The 19207-nt window shown below is 40.4% G+C and overlaps 1 protein-coding gene across 4 annotated transcripts in view; it reads left to right on the forward strand.

The window, feature by feature from the left end:
* The window catches only part of GPSM2 (G protein signaling modulator 2), a 25789-nt gene continuing 6582 nt past the window's right edge, over window positions 1-19207 (forward strand). The window contains exons 1-9 of one of the 4 annotated variants that reach the window (XM_035537563.2): window positions 44-158; window positions 3385-3473; window positions 8738-9050; window positions 15381-15602; window positions 16662-16797; window positions 17235-17377; window positions 17876-17999; window positions 18280-18395; window positions 19027-19182. In XM_035537563.2, the coding sequence (XP_035393456.1) occupies window positions 8989-9050; window positions 15381-15602; window positions 16662-16797; window positions 17235-17377; window positions 17876-17999; window positions 18280-18395; window positions 19027-19182 (959 nt within the window). In that variant the 5' untranslated portion in view covers window positions 44-158; window positions 3385-3473; window positions 8738-8988. Of the gene's footprint in view, window positions 159-3384; window positions 3474-8737; window positions 9051-15380; window positions 15603-16661; window positions 16798-17234; window positions 17378-17875; window positions 18000-18279; window positions 18396-19026; window positions 19183-19207 lie in introns of all 4 variants that reach the window. The other 3 variants (XM_035537564.2, XM_035537566.2, XM_035537565.2) reach the window with 3 other exon arrangements.

Genomic DNA, 19207 nt, shown 5'->3' on the forward strand with positions numbered 1-19207 from the left:
CGCTGCCTCCCGCCGGCCGTTGGGGCCGCGGCCGCGCGCCCATTGGCGGGTTCGAAGCGCGGCTGCGCGGGGGCGGGGGCGGCCGCGCGCTCCCCTCAGCCGCCGCCGTCGCTGTGGAAACGGGGGGGGGCCGCGGCCTGCGGCGGCGCCCGGCTCAGGTGAGGTGAGGGGAGGTGAGGGCGGGAAGGGCCGGGCCGGGCCCCTCGCGGTCGTGGCGGGGGCTGCGGGCTGAGCCCCGGCCCGGAGGGGCCTGCGCGGCCTCGGGGCGCTGGCGGGGCCGGGCTGTGCGCGGTGCTGCGGCAGGAGCGCTGCGGTGCCCGCTGCTGGGGCTGAGTAACGCGAAGGGCGTCGGGGGCGGCCTTGGCCGCTCAGATGGCTTCTGTGCTTTCCTTTGTGTGTGCTGAGGCGCCTACAGACAGACCCCAGCGCTTTGCTCGCTTGGAGGCGAACGGGTCGGCCTCCTGAGGGACGAGTGCTGGGTAAAAGCGCCGCGAAAACAGCCGGCCTGTTTCTTCTGACGTGTTGTACGGGAGAGCTGCGTGGTTTTGACAGTGAGCGTTATCTCTTACACCGTGACGGCGTGAAAATCTCTTCGATTTACCTAGGACTCCTCCTAACGTCACTTCTCAGCCGTCTCTCGCCACCAGCTGACAGCAGGCCCGTTTACCCCACCGGCGTTCTGCACATCCCGGTGTGCAGGATGCCGCGGGGAGCAGCTGGGCTCCCCACCAGCTGGGAGAAGCTTTAATAAGAAATAAATAATTCTAAACGCAAATGCTATCTGTCAGTAATTTTAATTATTGAGCATGCAGATGAGTTTTTTCTGTCTGACAGTTTTTTCAGGATTCTTTTGGTTTTGCTTACTACAGGGTCATTTTTAGCTTCTGGTTTTCCATTTTTTTAATTTAACAGCAAAGATACTTGTACTTTTTTCTTTCTCTCATTCATAGTTTTTGTAGCTGTTGTGCGGTCAATTTCACTTTCCACATTCATGCCCAGATCTGGTAACTATGGTTTTGGTTTTAGTAGTCTCTAGTGTTAACATCTTAATGAAATTGTTTGTGTTTAAGGAGTAAGTGCTGATCTTAGGGCTTTCAGAAAGATTAACCTGCTATGGCTGTTACTTGTCCCTTGAATGAAAAAATAGAAAGCTACCAGGTGAAGAAAAAAGCCTGTAACTTTCATTTAGGCATTTAATAGCAAGTCAGCTAGGCAGATGATTGCATCAAAAAAGTAAGTAAATGGAGTAAGTAAAACAGTGCAAAATACAGGAAAAAAGTGGAAAAACTGGTAAGAGATGGCCTGAAACATACATAGTATTGAACAGATGATTAACGTCAAGTTGCCTCCTAGGACTTGAATCTGTTTGAAAAATAGGGATCCTGTTCAGATCATAAAACTTTTGAGTAATTTGAACCTTTTACTGATAAGAAGGAGAAACGTTCATGCAGCAGAGTTATGGGGAGGAAAATTACGGGGAAGAAAATTGTACGTGACCTACCTACGCCTCTCTAAATCTTCTTTTATTTCTTTGCACCATGTTTGTTTCCTACCATTGTTCTGCTGTTCAGAATATTGTTCCAGGCAAGCAACGCTTCGGAGGCTGTATCTTACCTGGCAATCGTTGGCTGTTACTGGACAGCATACAGTGTTGTGACCAAGAGTATCTGTGTGACAGTGTGGAAGTATAGTTACATAAATCTGTTGGCAACAGTGGCAAAATGGAGGCCAGTTCAACATCTGTCACACAGACTGAAAAAATGGATTTGAACAGCTTCTAAAGAGACCTGCACCTGCATCCCAAATGTTAGGATAAATATGCAAAACAATTTGCAACTTGGCACCTCAACAAATATTTTTTCTTTAAATCTGCATAAGTGTTGTGCCATAAATAAACAGTACCTGTATCTATAAAAAGCAAACGGTAGGAAAAACAACACGTGCTCTTCTTTCTGTGCTGTGTTCATCTCCACTTAGGCTGTAACTGCATATTGTTCAGCTGTAGGCTCAGAAGTGAGAGGAATGTTAACACTTGCTGTTTGTACTTGCGAACTAGGGGGCACAGGTGATGCACCACGCGATGCTGTTGGCAGTAAGCTATCAGGGATCATTTCAGTTGTGTAACACAGCTTCTGTAAGAGCTACATCTGCTCCTTGCAGGATAAACTCTTGCTGGGGTGGGAATTAGTTCTTTAAGCTGAATGCTTGCTTAATCTCTGAATGAGCATGACACAGGAAATGTGATATATCACTTCTGTTCCTTCACCTGTATGTGCTAGTGTGTTTTATTGCTCATGATTCTAAAGATAGACATTTTTTTTTGATTTATCAGATCTTAAGGTTGATTTTCTCCTCTCTTTGCAAGGTGCTTGTGCAGTCTCAGTGTGTTTTCTTTCTCTACTTCTCAGGATCTCTTATTAACATATGTTATAGGCCAAGAAGGAGCTGAGCTAAGTGGAACACTTTGTTGGAAAGATTTGAATAAACATGCTCCATCAGCTTAAGCACAATATTTACAACATTTTATATTGAACTTTTCCCATCTGGTGTTCTTTTGCATCTTATAACGTGCTCCATTTACCAAACTGAAGGTATTTGAGTAAACGCCTGGCTGGTTGAGAAAGAGAGACCTCATCATTTGCATGATGAGCTTGTCCTAACAAGCAGAAGGAGTGAGATTCAAATTTAAGATCAGGTCTCAGTTAGAAAACTCTTACGGATTTTGTGGTAATGTGATTTAAAACTTATGTGAGAAGAAGAAAAAGATCACAAGATACTATTTTCTTGTGAATCGTCATTGAAGGCTGGTGTGGCATTTAAGTGCTTGAAAACTGTGAATCGTATCTCCTGTTGTGGGATGCTTGGAAAGAAGGTTGCTGGCAGCACAATATTTTTCAGTCTGGGAATGACAATGTGTAAAAACTTAGAACTCGTTATTCCAATAAAAAATAAAAATAAAGGAATCCTAATAACTTGATGTATCAAATATGTAAAAAAAAAAAAAAAAAAAGCTATTCAGATTTTGCTCTTTTTTTAATGCACAGAGGATGTTACTCTAGCATCTTGCATCTGAAATCTTAATCTTACTGCATTTAGAATGAGTTCCCGGTTGCCTGATTAGATTTATTAGAGGGATATTAGTTACATTGTGCTGCAGGCACTTTGTGCGCTCTTCCTTTCATATTTTGTCTTGATGTGGGACTGCCTTACTTCAGAGTTTAAATGGATGGCTTACATAAACTATTTGCAGAACTGTCCTTATAATAAAAATGCTTGTGGTTACGTGCGTTAGCTACACCCGGTTCTTTAGCTTGCACACTAGACAGCAATTACATACATGAAGTAGCAAGCTGATTTTCAGCTAAATATTAATTCTTTTCAAAGGGGTCATTCCATTCTGCGAGCTGTTCTGTGAGAGAGGTGCTGAGAAGTCCACCTTTGCAACCCTGCACTTGGATATTTCATGTACTCAGGTATCAGTCTGGTATCACATGCATTTGCTGCTGCTTTGTGTTACTCCATGTAGTGGAAGTCTATGTGATAGTTTTCTGTTTGTTTTTGTCACAAGTACATGCTTAGCCTGTAAGTCAGGATACGGCCTGCATCGTTGCCAGATGCCTGAAGTATTTCTCTTTACAAACCTGTAGGACCGAGTACTGCCTGACAGGGCACCTCCTCATGTGCTGGAGTTAATGGAGCTGCCCTGGAACTGTGACAGGACTCTGATGAACATGCTAGCAATGAGGATATGTGGGGTTTTGCCACTTACGTATTGCATCATTCTCCTAAGTTTCTGGCATTTCTTTCTGCTCTTAATTAATGATTCCATTACAGGGAATGTATTTACGCTTCAGTCTGATTGCTGGGTGAAAATAGGGCATTTAGTGTTTAGCAGAGCTCCCAGATTCTTGCCAGATATTTGCAAGTTCCTTAATTGAAAGTTGTTTCCCCCCCCCCCCCCCCCCCCCCCCCTCCTTTGGTTTCTTGTATGATGTACTTTTCTCTTGTTGCAAAGCATATATGCAGTTTTTATTTATGGCTTGGGTGTTTTGTGTGGAAGGAAAAGAAAATAACCCTTAAGAATGCGGGCGAGCTTCCTTCTGACTCATAGTAGGAAGATGCTTCTGGAATCAGTTATCATGGTTGTTGGGAATAGTTTTTTAATGATCTGGCAGAAATAACTTGTGTCATTAAGACTCTGCCTGTGTTTTAGGCTGATAATTGTGAGTAATGTTGAAAATAATGCTAGGCAATGCTAACTTGTTAAAGGAGACATTTGCACAACCCTTTAACGGTAGACAGAAAAAATGAACAAAACGCATACGTAGAGTTTAAAAGGCTTGCCATATTGAAGACCTTTAGCATTAAAGCCCCAAACTCTGCTCAACTAGGTACTCCACAGACAGGGAGTAGGGTTTTAGGTAACCACAGGATTTAGGTAACCAAAGAACATAAAAATTAGATCAAGCCTTTTTAGAAACAGGGCGATAAATTAATTATCTCCACTGTTACCATGCGTGTCATAATGCAGCACTGTGTTAGCAGTTAGGGAACAGATGTTGGTGCTGGAGCTGCGCTCTCTAGCATTGAATTCAAGTCCATGCTGTCGTTTTCAGCTGTGGATGCAGCGAGATCCTCACTGCTTTGTGAGCAAGATTGGTCTCAAAGATACAAACCACCTATTAGGTTTTTTTTGGTTGGTTTGTTTGTGTATTTTTTTTAGCGTTTTAAGACTTAGAAGGGATCTTACCGCCAGGTTTGTTTTAGGATTGTCTGCGGTATTCAGTAATGTGACTTGGTTTCATAGGGCCCAATACTTGTAAGTCAGCATGGCAAGTATAACTGGGGCGGAGGAGGAAGCATCTGAATGAAGCACGTTGTATACTGGTATTAATTTATCTACAGCTTGTCTGGTGTGTCTGATAGCATAGGATGTGCTAGGCTGGGTCTTGTCCGTGCTCCGCAGTAATTACAAGCTCTGCAGAATGCGCTTTGTTGGACTAGCACCTAGGTGGGGTGTCTGGGGTGGTTGTTTACGAACCTCCGCTTTCCTGTGCGGTCCTTTAGATGCAGCCCGCTCGTGACTGACAGGAGCGGCACTCAGGCTGGAGCGCTGCTCGTCTCGCATGCTTCTAAGCCAGTCCTTTCACAGAAGCCCCGTGGTTTATTCTGAGGGTATCTGCTCCATGTGGAAATCCAGCTGGAGAAAGAAGCCCGTATTTCAGAGCAGGTATTGCTGCACGGCATAGTTTACCCTGAATAAAACCTCAAAATCACTTCATCAGTGAAAGTGGTTTCTATTTGCTGTTAGCTTCTCAGCTGTTGAGCTTGTATCAAAAGTGGTGCAGAGAGGAGTATAAAATTCAGCTTCCAAGAGTAACCACCACGCTCGTCATCTTCTTACAGCGTTCCTCATATCTGCCTGGCCCACGCGCACCACTTGTATCCTGCTGTGCTCAAGGTTTGGAAAACCTAGCCCGTGTCCCAACATGTCGCACGGTTATTTTAAGGTTTGTTCAGAGGGGAATGTTTATTACTGCACAAATGCTACAGACCGTGCTGTTTTCTGTGCAAATACAATATTAAACTTGATATAGATTTTTTTTGGGCTTATTTGTGTTAGCTCAGGTGATTTTTAAAAATATCCTTGGACATCACTGAAGACTGAAATTTTGGTTTGTCTAGTTCTGATTGTGGTTTTGGTGTTCCTAGTCTTACTATTTATGTTTATATGCAGTTTTATAATTTCAATGTCTGGAGTCAAGCTAGTCTCTATTTCGGTAACACAGTTGTCACTACATTTTTTTGTTGCTTAGTCTCTTTTTCTCCATAAGGGCTGCAAAACTCTTCTTTATTTTCAAGTAATCCATTGCAACCTTTTTTTTTTTTTTTTCCCCACCCATGCTGTAGCCTGTCTCTGAAAGGAAATTCAAACTTAGTTCAACATTGGAAAATTTGCCTTAATATTGAAACAGCAAACCTCTGTAGCTAGTTTATATAAGGAAATAGAATTTGTGTGATTGGACTGCCTCAATCTGTACTTTCCCCTGGTAACTTATATCTCTCAGCCAGTGATGACTTCATTTGGCAGACGCTCCTTCGCTATAGCTTTGTGAAAATAGCAGATGGATAGAGAAGGCATGACTCGGTTGCCTCCTTTAGGGAAAGGCAGGCAGAAACGAACTGTGAAATTCGCCGTTAGTCAGCCCCTGGGTGACCAGCCCGGAGCCGTGTAACTGTAGGTGAGCACGGAAATGTCTTCGCATTGTCTGACAGCTCCGCAAGGGAAGGTATGGGCTCAGGGAGACGGTGGGGTGAGGGAAGGAGCCAATGAAGCTGCAGGAATTTACTGAGGTAAGGAAATGCAGGGGAAAAAGTCATCTCCCTCTGCATCTACCTTGTGATTACCAGTTGATGCAGAGAGAGCTTTTTACTGATGGTTTAATTTAGAGATCCTTTACCTGTTTGTTGACAGGATGGATAAGCCTATATGGCTCACCGTTTTCTTTAATAAGAGTGCATATTTTGTCAATTGGGGGTATAAACTCTCTGCCACTTTGCCTAATATCTGCCTTGCTGTATTTGATTTTTTTTGTTTGTTTGGTGTCTTGCAGTTGTGTAATTGTGAACACTAGTTTCGTTAATTTTCCACTTCTCGAGGAAGCCCACTCTTTTCTCTGTGCTTTTCTCACCCATTTTAAAATGGCAAAAGGGGCAAGGACTTCCTGCATTTGTTAGCTGGAATAGTAAAATTGGGCATTTTCCAGCTGTACGTGCAACTACAATATGGTGGTTTTGCTTGCGTGAAAGGCAACTCTTTTAGGTGTACATGAATTTTTCATTGCTTCAAGTTGTGGAGAGAATAAATTTAAAGCTTTTGCTTCACACTAATACAGAGTTTTCCTAGTAATCACAAGTGCTTTTCTCATGCTGTATGAAGTTTTAATTAAAAACACAAGTTTAGGAGAAACTCTGTCTCAGTGTGAGATGTGCAGATACGGTAGAACTTTTCCCAGCTTCCCTGAACCCCTGAGGCTCTGCTGCTGAAGTACGGCGCCCTCGGAGGCGCTGATCTCCAGCTCTGGAGGGCTGGATTACAGAGATGATCTGTGAAGTCACCGTGCTTCAACTGAAAGAGCCAGGCTCAGTTTGCTGAAGTGTGATCCTCCAAGGCCAGCTTACACCTGAGATCGTGTCTGCAAAAGGCTTCACTGATACCTGCCTCCTTAATTTTTAATCCGTCACTCTAATTAACGTGCTTTAAGTTTGTTTTCTGATTACCTGTTGGCGTGGTTGATACAAATTATTAATTACCATTACAGAGCAAATGGACAAACAAATTGCCACAGCCATTATTTCATGAGCCCTGCCAGTTGCCCAAGCACACACTTGTTGGTCTGTGGCACACAGTCATGTACATGAGGGTGTCCATCTGCCGAACAAACTTTCAATTCCCTGCTATTGCCGAGCACCAAGACCGCTCATGTGGGTGACTTACAGCTATCTCCTGGTGTGAGTGCTTCGTACAAACTTCCAGAGGGTGAATAGCAGTAATGCAGTCTTCCCAGGACGTGGGCTGTAATGGTGTTAAAATGTATGCGTCACACTTTGTAATTGCAAAAATATGCCCACACCCACTTGTTGATGGCAAATAATTCTACTGCGGAGCATGGAAGGGCAGAGTTGTTGTTTGACTGGAAGGAGGTGGATGGGCTGTCTGAAGGATGCTGTTGAGGAGGAGGAGGATGGGAAGCACAAATCTTCATTCCTGGTACTTGATAAAGCTCATGAGAGGAAAAGCACTGCCTGCACTGACAGTTAAAGACGGATGCATTTTCTTCTGGTGACAGCTTTAAATCTAAGTTCTGCTCTTACTTTGTGACATCTCCGCCATCTCTTGATGAAATACGCGTTTGTGAGTTACACAACTCTACATTTACTTGCAAAGGAAGGTAACATTAATGCTGAGCAATAAATATGTCAACTCTTTTACTAAAAATATACTTTAAAGTGGGTAAACTTTTTGAATAGAGTTTCTTTTTTTTTTTTTTTTTTTGTAAATTGTTTTCCCTGCCAGGCTAAACACGTCTGACTTCTGAGTACTGGCTGCTGCAATCCCTTTGAAGCCGAGTTTGGAGCTCATATGACAATGTTGCGGTGTTTTCGAATGTGAAGCCAGTGAAAAAAAAAAAAAAAAAAGGCAAAACAAAAAATCCCTTTTGAGGGAGGAGGGGAAGGGGAATAGGGCCTAAACATCTGCGGGCTTCTGTGCTCGTCATGTTCAAGGCGGGATGAGCTCCAGAACAGCTCATCTCTAGGTGGGATTGTGTCAGCCTGTTCTGACTCTGGGGAAGCTGCACGGTTTCAACAGGACTGTTTACATGTGAAGCAGTGTGTGATTTGTTTCCTATTATGCCTTTCATTCTGCAGCTTTCATCCTTTAAGCCCTTTACTTGGAATTGCATGATGCCAAGAAATACTAACAAAGATAAATGACTCAAAGTTTCCAGCAGAAAAGAGAGCGTTGTTTTTCGTTAAACCTTCCTGCTTTCTTGCTTGCCTACAAGAATTGCCGTGTATATGTAGCAGGTTTTGGCTCTGGTGTTAGCTTTAAGTTGTCGATTGACGCTTCCTGCTTGGTAGGAGTAGTGCTCTGCTTCTGCATCAGCTGCAAATGGTTATGAGTTATTAACTGAATGTGAGACTTCAAGCCAAGCATCTTGTGTTCCCTTTGCAGAAACGCAGCTGAATGGAACTAAAAGGGCCACAGATGCAAGAACTTGAACACGTTTCTGAAAGTGTAAGATGTGTCTGGCAGTGACTTCCTTACCTTAGTAACAAAGAAGAGTATTTCAACAGGAGCTTAGGAAACCTTTACTCCAACTTATTAATGTACTAACTGGAATGGTGTTCTGACAACAGTTCTCCACAGCAGAGTACGTACCTGCTGCAGAACAGTAGTGCTTGCTCTGCTGATAATGCAACTCAATGGAGGAAAGTAATGTGTTGATAAGCATGCGTGAAGATCGCTCCTTTCATGTGCGATACAGGTAAGACAACTAATTTCGGTATGGATGCTTTAGTACTGCTAATGATAGAAAACTAAACGAGCAAGTAGCTTGGTGTTTCTGTTATCAGTATTAATAAAACTGAAAGCTAAAACGACAACTTCTTTGCTTTTCTTGATTTTTGAGTTACAAAAATTCACTTTTGTTGCATAGCAGATTATACTGGCATAATTACAGGATTGCCTAATGCTGGAGCTGTGTGCAGCTACAGAATAACGTGTGAGTGTTTGTACCTCATTGTCTTTCTGCCTGGACTTGTGACAGAATGATACGAGGTGTGATCCCTGCCTGGTAATACGTGCTCTCTCTCCTTTTAGCTTTTGGGCTGCCCGTGCAAATGGTTGAGTTCTGTCTGCTAATGTCCTCTGTACTTGTCCCCTTGTTGCTCCTATGAATGATGACTTTTTAGGTGCACTGTCATGTAGAGCAGTGTTTTCCCTGCCTATAATTGTTATGCTGGATAGATAAAAACTGCTGTGATACTTTGGACTAAAACAGTGCTATTACTGCAAGTCAAGAGGATGTGCCATTTCCCTCTGAGAGCTTTTATCATTTTTCTTCTGGAATCCCCTTTACAGACGTGGGATAACGTGTTAGCGTTGCAGCCTCGCTCTAATGAACCAGAACAACAGAAACATTGTGTAGTGCGCCGTGTTTGGATGGCTGGTGTTTGGGAGGGTAAATCTTGCAGCTCACTCAGTAGGAAGGGACACGGGAACGCTGGAATGATTGTTCTGAACACAAATGGGAAGCGTGATTCTTGTTGTACGTTCCCCCACCCTCTCCCCCAGTCAGCCTTGCTTGGGGGCTTTTTCCTTGCTGACAGGAAAAAACACTACCCTTACTTGTAAAACAGCACATGCTGTGGCTTAAAATTAATGCTGGAAAACAGGGAGGTGCTTTGAGAACATTCTCATACAGCTGTTGTGACAGTGTTGGATTGCTGATAGGTTGCTCTTCCTTTCACAGAAGTGCAGTATTGGTTCTGGTCAGCAGTGCACTCAACAGGAAGAGCTTTTTCATGGTCAATATGGAAAAAAATAGGCAAATGTAATTTACTTTCCGCTCTCTTTATTTTACTGAAAACTTGATGTAGTGGCTTCGACTGCAGGAATCCCTGAGTGTCTGAGCATGATATTTCTGCTGTGCTAAGTGTTTCTAGGGTGTAGCTAGCTGGTGCCCCTGCTCATCCCCAGACAACCCCAGAAGACCCTGCTCTCCAGTTAAAGCAGGGGCTGCTCAGGTTACCGTTGTGGAAGTAAATGGATGAAGAAAGCGGCATGGCCAGTTGCCTGTTTCAAATTGACAAGCCAAAAATAACTTCTAAAAATGTGGCAAGCACAGCCAAGGCAAAATGTCCTACAGCTTTATTCTGTATTTCAGTCCAGGCTTGAATGGTACTAATTAACAACAAAAATATCCATGGCCTTATTAAACTTTTCTGTAAGAACTGTAATCTGATGAACATTGAAAAAATTTAAAAGGATTACTCCTCGGTGGTTTTTAAAATATTAAACTTCCCTAAGAAGAAACTGCAAATTAATTCAGTATAGAAATCGGACTTTTATGATACTTTAATACCTATAATTTCAGAAGATTTGATTTGTTTGTAGTTTAAAATTTAATCCAGGAAAAAAACGTCATGGATTACTGGGGGGATGTTTATCAGGGTGTGTTTTTTTTTGTTTGTTTTTGTTTTTTTACATCCCAGGCTCATTTGGTTCTCACACTGCTTTTTCTTTCCTACTGGTCTTGTAGTGGAACTGACTTTAAAAGAAACTGGTGGCCCACTCCTAAGGGAAAGGTTTGCTCTGGGTCAGTTTCTTCCTGGGCGAGTTGTTTCTTTCCCCTCACTGCAGGTATCTGACCCACGGTAAACTTAGAGCTGACTTGAGCAGCTATGAAAGTGGCGGAAGGAAACTATTCTTTGTTCTAATGTAGTTTATAAGAATCATAGATTAATGACTGAAAATAAAATGCTGTGACTAATAAGTCATCTACAGAGTAAATATTTGCAGAACTAATTTGTCTGAACCTGCTGAGTCCATACACCACAAAAATTCAGAATTTTTTGAAGAGTTTGACTAAGCACAGTGCTCCAGTGGACGTGCAGTTAGGTTGTTTGGAGTGGTCAGTGCGATATGCTTCTGCAGTGTGCATAGAAACCAAGAACAGGGGCAGGAGTGGGGAACAGTGTGGGATCTTTAGGATAGGATTCTGTGGCAGTAGCAGTTTTATGCCTCTGAATTAGCGAGAGGAATTTTTTTGTTTCTGTGTCTGTATGTTTTGTGTATCCATGTGTCCCACAGCATAGTCATGTGGCAGCTCCCCCCAATAGCAAAAATGTTCAGAAGTGCCCTTAGTGGGGATTGAATGGGGTAAAACTACGTTAGTAGTGTTTAGAGACTGTAATAATCAGTGTAATCTTCTTGCTGTCTTCTGTTGTCTTATTTCTTACCAGTTTTCTTTCTTTTTTTTGTTAAGATGAGAAACAAGACCAAAAAAAAAAAAACCACACACACACAAGAAAAAAAAAAAAAGAAAGCATAAGGGAGCCAGGCAAGATGAAGGGCTTAGAGGGAGAGATAAGGATGAGGTAGTTTTACAAATGAGAAATTATTCAGGAGATGCCAGCCTTTAAGAGAACAGGTCGAGGCAACTATAAGCAGAATAACAAAATGAAGCCCTGCAAGAGTATTTCCACAGTAGTATCTGGAAGAACCTTATCCTGTTTAGCAGGAACAGAATTTCATTAGAAGTACCCAGATGAATGGGTCTTGTTCTCCTCTTGTCTCTGCGCGCTCAATGTATCTTTTGTTTAGCCATTCAGTATTGAATAAATAAGTAATTCAATTCAGCCCTGGGAACAGAGAAAGTAATTTTATATTCTCCGTGTAACTATTTAATGACTTCCTAAAACATTGATAACCTGGCCCTGTTTAGTCTGCTGACATGCTATTCAGCCATTGGAAGTGATGGGTAAAGCAGCCTCTGAGAACAAGAGATGACAGGGTTTTGACTGTAGAATTATGTACCTCTTTTTAAAATGTTGCATGATCTTCCTAACAGTCTTTCAAAGACTGAAAAAAAAAAAAAAACCAAAACAAAAACCCAACACCTTTTCTGAGTCCGTTTTTGTACTTTATGAAGAAGAAACCTTTGTGCTCTTAAGTGGTAAACAAACAAACAAAAAAAACCAAATAATTCCAAAGCTTTTATGTAGTGTGAATAAAATATTTATATTGGGTGCAGGCAACTGTAATAAGATGAAAATAAATATTTCATTTTCTCTGTTCATTCCTTTTAATAGCTTACTTAGACTTTGAAACTGTAGAAGGTCAGTAAGAACAGATCCAGACGGATGTATAGCTTTAGTTTGTTGTACAGGTTCTAGCTACCTGTTAATACAGCCTTTCTAGAGTTGTTCTCAAGAGTAATACTACATTTTGAGTTCTTTTTTACCCAAGCAATTACTAATTCTTATTCTCATTTACCTCCTGTAATTCTGATTGAGTTGATGCACTGTAAGAACAGCTGATACTCATCAGCCTGGGTTATAAGACTTGGCTTCATAGCTATTTAGGTTCTGTATGAAACCAAAACCAACCACATCTTTCATTTGTGTAAGTTATATTAAGTCTGGGCTGCAGAGTCAGAAGATTGTTTCAAGTTCCATGCCAAAACGGTAATGCTGCCTAATGCTGCCTTGGCATTTGGCTGTCTTTGGAATGACGTGAAATTACTTGAGTGGAGAGGTACCTGAAAAATTCATGCTTCATAGCGTTCTCTGATATTATCTTTGTACCATTTTAGTCCGTGCCTTTTCTTAATTGATTCGATGACTGTTGCATCACAAATTGCAAATCAAAACATGATTTTTTTTTAAATGAGCCAAATTCCCTTACGGAACTGGAGTCTGGTACAGCATTGTGACTATTACGCCATATGCACGTTTTACTGAAAGCTCTAATGTAATCCCTTCAAGCTAAAAATCACAGGAAATGAATGTGATTGTATAATGTTCTAAATCTTTGCACTGAGGAGAGCCATATTTCCTAGCCATCACTTTAATTGGACGTGTCAGTTAACATGAGGTGCCCGTAGAGAACCTCTTTGGATAGGATTAAGATTACCCAATGAAGTGTTTTAAATCTTAAACCTTTAGTTGCTGATGGTGTAACATGCTGTACTTAATCATTTCTGCCTTGTTCTGTCTCACATTCAGCACATGCACAATGTAATGAAAACCAGGTTGTTTGTTCTAGCAAACAGCAATGCTTTAACTTCTCTGAGAAGTTTCTAAACCTAGAAATACTGCATGTGTTATGGATATCCAACCTGAGAAGTTGGGCCTGGGAAGAACTTCATGCTTGAGTTCTTGTGTGCTGTCTGCATGTTTACCAACTGCCAAGCATACAGTATTTTTAATTGCAAAAGTTAAATATGTCTGTCATCTCACTGTGCTTAAGTTGTGGAATGTCGAAGACCAGCAGGTATGGTACTATTTTGTGTTAGTAGCCTGTTTTGCTTATAATCCAAATTCTTCTAGTTCTCTTGGAAACTCAGGATTTTTCAAAAATACTTCCTTCTTACTCAGACTTCAGTAGAATGTTGTGTAGCCTGTTTTTTTCTGATTTAGACAAACAAAGAAATGTAAACATTGCGGGTCTGTTACATACTGCATTTCTGTATCTTGACAAAACAGCTGTCTTCTGGTGTTGCCATTAAAATAGCTGTCGGAGTAGTGAGCATTTGTGATTGTTGCTATTATTGATCTTGCATATGAAGGAAAACTGTTTTTGGGCTTGAATTACAGAAGATTTATTCTTAAAACTAGGTAAATATCAAATAATGATATAACAAAGATACATTAAATCATGCAAAATGTTCTGTTCTGGACTGCAGGCCAAAACAACCAAAACAGTCCATCTTGAAGAAAAATGCAAAACAACATACAAATTTACAAGGCTGATGTCCAACATTTTCTGGCAATATAAGTGCACACTTTTAAAACACTTAGAGGATGTCTCTTACTGATTTTCTTGTCAAAAAAATCTAGAAAGTAGAACGGTGGCATTTTTGTGAGCTTTTTAAAGTGCATACAGCCTGAAAAAGCTAGAGAACCATATTGCTTCAAGACTAAGACCCTGAGGTTGTCTTCTTCATCTTCCTCCTCCCTACCTCCCTCACATCTTAGAACTGGAAAGTAGGAAGTGTTCATGTATATTCATTAACACTTCATAAAATTTTACCATTTTGCCTTTTGTACACCAAAATTCACAATAGCATAAATGCATATGGATGTGTTTTGGTAGCCACTGTTTTCTTTAAGAGCTTCTTTATTCATTGTTCAAAATGTAATTTGCAAATTAATTAGTACCTTCTTGCAGTATTTTATACCTGTATGATCACACCATTATTTGCTGATAATAATCAAAAATATTCCAGTGGCTTCTGAAATTATGGCTGCTCAGTTAAGTAACTGGAATTGATGTACATTTTGTTAATTAAGTCTACTTTTTTCTTCACACTGTGAGAATTTTTCTAACAGTGACACTAGGAAATGAATTGCGAAGTAGTGCTTAGCTACATAGGAAACAACTTGAGGAAAAGTAGTCACGATCTTTGATACACAGGAATATTGAACTTGGAAGCTTTTTGTTGTTTATTTTTAAGACATTTTGCATGTAACTGCGTTATCTACCTAAAAATCAATTCCACTTTTTTTTTGGGAAGGAAGAGGTGGAAAGCAGAAAGCAATTGCCGTTCGTCTGCTGTAAATACTGCCACATCCATTTGTACCTATGTTTTGCTGTTACAACGCTTATTTTCTTGATTGTTCTGTATCCATAAGCCTACTGATACAAAGCTAATACTATACAACATTTGTCAAAATCAGTATTTGCCAGTAGTCACATCAGTTTGAGGTCATTGTTCTGACATTGCCTAGATGGTAAATACTCTGCATTTTAGAACCCTACAGGTGCTATGTGTGGATGAAGAAGTCTTTGGATTTTCTCCCCAAGACATAAAAAATTAAATATAAATATATAGTTGAAGCCATTTGTTCTGCTGTTATGTAGAACAAATATTTGCTTATCGCTACTGAAGTGCCAAGTTAGATTTCAGCCTTCGCTTCATAGCATCATTGATATTAGAGTATCAAGCTCATTGCTTTGTACTGTGGTGCTGACTTCCTGTCCTGAACAAATAGAGAGCCTTTGAGTAAAATACATCTCTTCAGAACTTAGGTTATTGGACAGAGTACTGCATGCAGAATAACAGTTTTCTCTTTTTACTTAAATTGTGCAGGATGGAGGCTTCCTGCCTAGAGCTGGCTTTGGAAGGTGAGCGCCTGTGTAAAGCAGGAGACTGCCGAGCGGGTGTGTCTTTCTTTGAAGCAGCTGTTCAAGTGGGAACTGAAGATTTAAAAACACTCAGTGCTATTTACAGCCAGTTGGGCAATGCCTATTTCTACTTGCATGAATATGCGAAGGCCTTGGAATACCATCACCATGATTTAACTCTTGCAAGGTAATCTTACGTCTTTAACCATGTTCTCTGTTTGATCCTGTTCTTGTAGTGATGAGCAGTTGGCTGTTTATTTGCCTACCAAAACCTGCTATTAACAGTAGATAATGAGTGAAGGAGGTGAGGGCAGAGGGCTGGGGAGTCTGGGAGGTAACTTGATTGCCCTTTAACCTGGGAGCTAATGCTCAGCCTAGTACCGTAATCCTAGTACTAACTGAGGCCTCACCAGGTTGTGGATAATTAAGTAGCTTCTTTAAATCCGCCCTTTCCTGTTTCTAAAATTCAGTCTTTCTGGCCATCTTGTTTAATAGACAGAGCTCATTCATGTTTCTCTATGTAAAACTCACAGTATAATCCTGTGAAGTCTAAAACTACTATGCATTTCATACACTATTTATGCATCTGACTTTTATTTAGTATGGATCCAATAAAAGACACAAGCACCTGATGTAGAATTTAACCACAATTTAGGCAAAAATCTATTCTCCCCACCCCCTTTTTCTGTTCAAGTACTGTAAGCAGAGAGGTACCTAAATTCACTAAGCGTCCTTGTGGGAACCTGTTTTTTCTGTTGTGTTTTTCCCCAAGTATCTGAGACTGAGTGGCTCAAGTGCCCATCTTCTGTCTTAGTTGTATTTAGAAGCTAGAAATTTAATATTTCCTCTGAGTTTTCTGGGAGACTGGTAGGTCGGAAATATAATGTAAGAATGATAGTCAAGCCAAATGCAGAAACAGTTAAAACTTTTTGTAATCCTGGGACAGTCTTTCTGCATAATCATTAAGAATTGTATCCATGTTCTCTTCCTAGGAGAAGTGATGTCTTTTTTTCTTTTTTGATTTACAGTAGGTAGATCAATACTGCAAACAGCACCAACAAAATCAGATGTTTCTGTAACCACAGAGTGAACTATATTTATGTGAATGCATTTTAGATATAAAATGAACTGAATACACACACAATTTTCTTTCAATAAATTCTTTGAATTGTCTGCCACGCATTGATCATCACCTTGGTTTCAAATTGCACACTGTTTACTGGGTGCTTTTCTGCTGCAATTTTAGGACAATTGGAGATCTACTGGGAGAAGCTAAAGCCAGTGGGAATCTGGGCAATACCTTGAAGGTACTTGGAAACTTTGAAGAAGCTATTGTTTGTTGTCAAAGACATCTGGATATTTCCAGAGAACTTAATGATAAGGTAAGAATTGCTTAGGAATCTGGAAATAAACTCCGAATAAATAGTGGTGAACCTTGTTGTATTGGTAATGAGTGTGCCACCTTTCAGAGGGAATTAAATATTGCATATTCAAATATTCCTTCCTGACTATAAGAATCTGTCAGATGGCTGTTTGCACCTAGAAGTCTACAGTATCCAGATTCTCAAATATTTTTTAAATTTAGTTTTTAATGATAATTGGCCTCAACAATTATTATGTATCTTACACCTCAAAAGGTAATAATATGCAAAACAATTTGATTGAGGAATGTGACTGGGTGGGAGTAACTTGGGCAATGAGAGCATGTGTTGACAAGTAGCTACCAAACCTCTTCTCCCTTCTGTGGATTGTTCTAATTGCTATTGTGACACAGGACTTTGAAGCGTCCTTTTAATACCTTACTTTGTTTTTGCTTTAGGTTGGAGAAGCTAGAGCACTGTATAATCTGGGAAATGTTTATCACTCTAAAGGGAAAAATGTAGCTTGTGCTGGGACTTATGATCCAGGGGAACTTCCAGATGATGTGAAAAATGCTTTACAAAAAGCTGCAGATTATTATGAGTAAGTAGCAGCTTTAAATGTTAGTGATTGAGAGGATATGATTGATCATCTGGCTTGTTAAAATATTGAGAGGTTTGTGGTATCATGAACTAATGCACCTGTGATTTTTTTTTTTCCCCTTTAAACTGGAGAGTACATTATTTTTTGTTAAGCTGTCATTTTTAGCGTACCTCTTACTATCTGGCATGTCCTTTCTCTATGTTAGAATTCAGCATAACTCTTAGAACCAGACTGAGACGTATACTGCATGTAATGTAGCTGTTTCGCTAGAGATGAGCATGCCAGCGTAAGAATGCAGTTAAGTTGGATATCGCACAGAAAATGTTTCCTACTCGGTGGAAAACTTGTGTAGCATAAGGGCTATTAAAATAGGACAAGGTAGAATAATCTACTTTTATTTAAATGGGAAAAAGATTTTTTGTTTGTTTAAGTGATTATGAGAAAAACATAACTTAAAAGTCACTAGTCTTCCTCTTGTCCTCACTTCCCCCAAAACAGAGAGAACCTGACGATAGTAACAGAGCTGGGTGATAGAGCAGCACAAGGACGTGCCTTTGGAAATCTGGGAAACACACACTACCTTCTGGGCAACTTCAGGAGTGCAGTTTTAGCTCATGAACAGGTACTGCAATGTGCTAGTAAACAATTTTGTTTGTTCTTGTAAAATATCGCCGGTTGCTACAGATTTTATATACATGTAGTTTTTTGGATATTGTCACAAGCTTTTTAATGCAAGCTTTAGATCTTAAGGGCACAGCCTCAAGTCCAGGCTGTTCTTTTCAAGCATTGTTGGTCTAAAGAATAGATAACGTGGAAAATCTATGAACATGCGTTTTTGTATGCAAATGTACGCTATGAAGTACAAAATGGAGTAATTAATGCAATTCTTTCACATTTTTAAGCGTCTCCTAATTGCAAAAGAATTTGGTGATAGATCAGCAGAAAGAAGAGCATACAGCAATCTTGGAAATGCCTACATATTCCTGGGAGAATTTGAAACTGCTTCTGAATACTACAAGTTAGTTGACTGCTTATAAATACAGTTTATACTCTTCTTGTACAGTTAATTTCTGTTGTGCCTAGTACTTCAGCTCACTGTAGAATAGCCATCTCTTCAAAATGTACTTAGGAAAGAGCTGCATTTGTTTAGCAAAAAAAAAAAAAAAGCAACAAAAACCCAACAACCAACCACCCAACATTTTCCCCTACTTACTTAACTATTCAGGTTATTTTAAGGGAGATGCAGTGCTAATCTTTCAATGTTTCGTTGCTTTAAATATATTCTTCTCAGCACAGTAGACATCTTTCTGTTGAGACACATTTATTCAGCTTTACTCTAGAAACAAGCATTTCTGTCTTAGCAAGTTCTGGAATGATCTGAGTAAGTGTAATACACTCGAGATGGGTACCTGTCCTAGGTACACTCATTAGCTGGGGTTGGTGGTGCGTATCAACATGGTTTTACTCATTTAGTCCATATTTGTAATCAAGATCTTTTTCTTCTTATGATTTTGCAAGATGGTAGTTTGTTAGCAGCTAATTTACAAGTTGTCCTAATTTGTTTAACTTGTGCAACTGATTTTTAGTTGTGCAAATATACTTTTCAGAGCTTCAGTGATTTTTTGAGGTAACTGACTTTTTTTTTTCAGGAGGACGTTACAGCTGGCTCGACAGCTTAAAGACAGAGCTGTGGAAGCACAGGCCTGCTACAGCCTTGGAAACACATACACTTTGCTTCAAGACTATGAAAAAGCAATTGATTATCACTTGAAACACCTTGTGATTGCTCAGGAATTAAATGATAAGTAAGCCCTAAGAGATTGTTTCACG

The sequence above is a fragment of the Cygnus atratus genome, chromosome 8, assembly GCF_013377495.2.
Source record: "Cygnus atratus isolate AKBS03 ecotype Queensland, Australia chromosome 8, CAtr_DNAZoo_HiC_assembly, whole genome shotgun sequence".
Classification (NCBI taxonomy): Eukaryota; Metazoa; Chordata; class Aves; order Anseriformes; family Anatidae; genus Cygnus; species Cygnus atratus.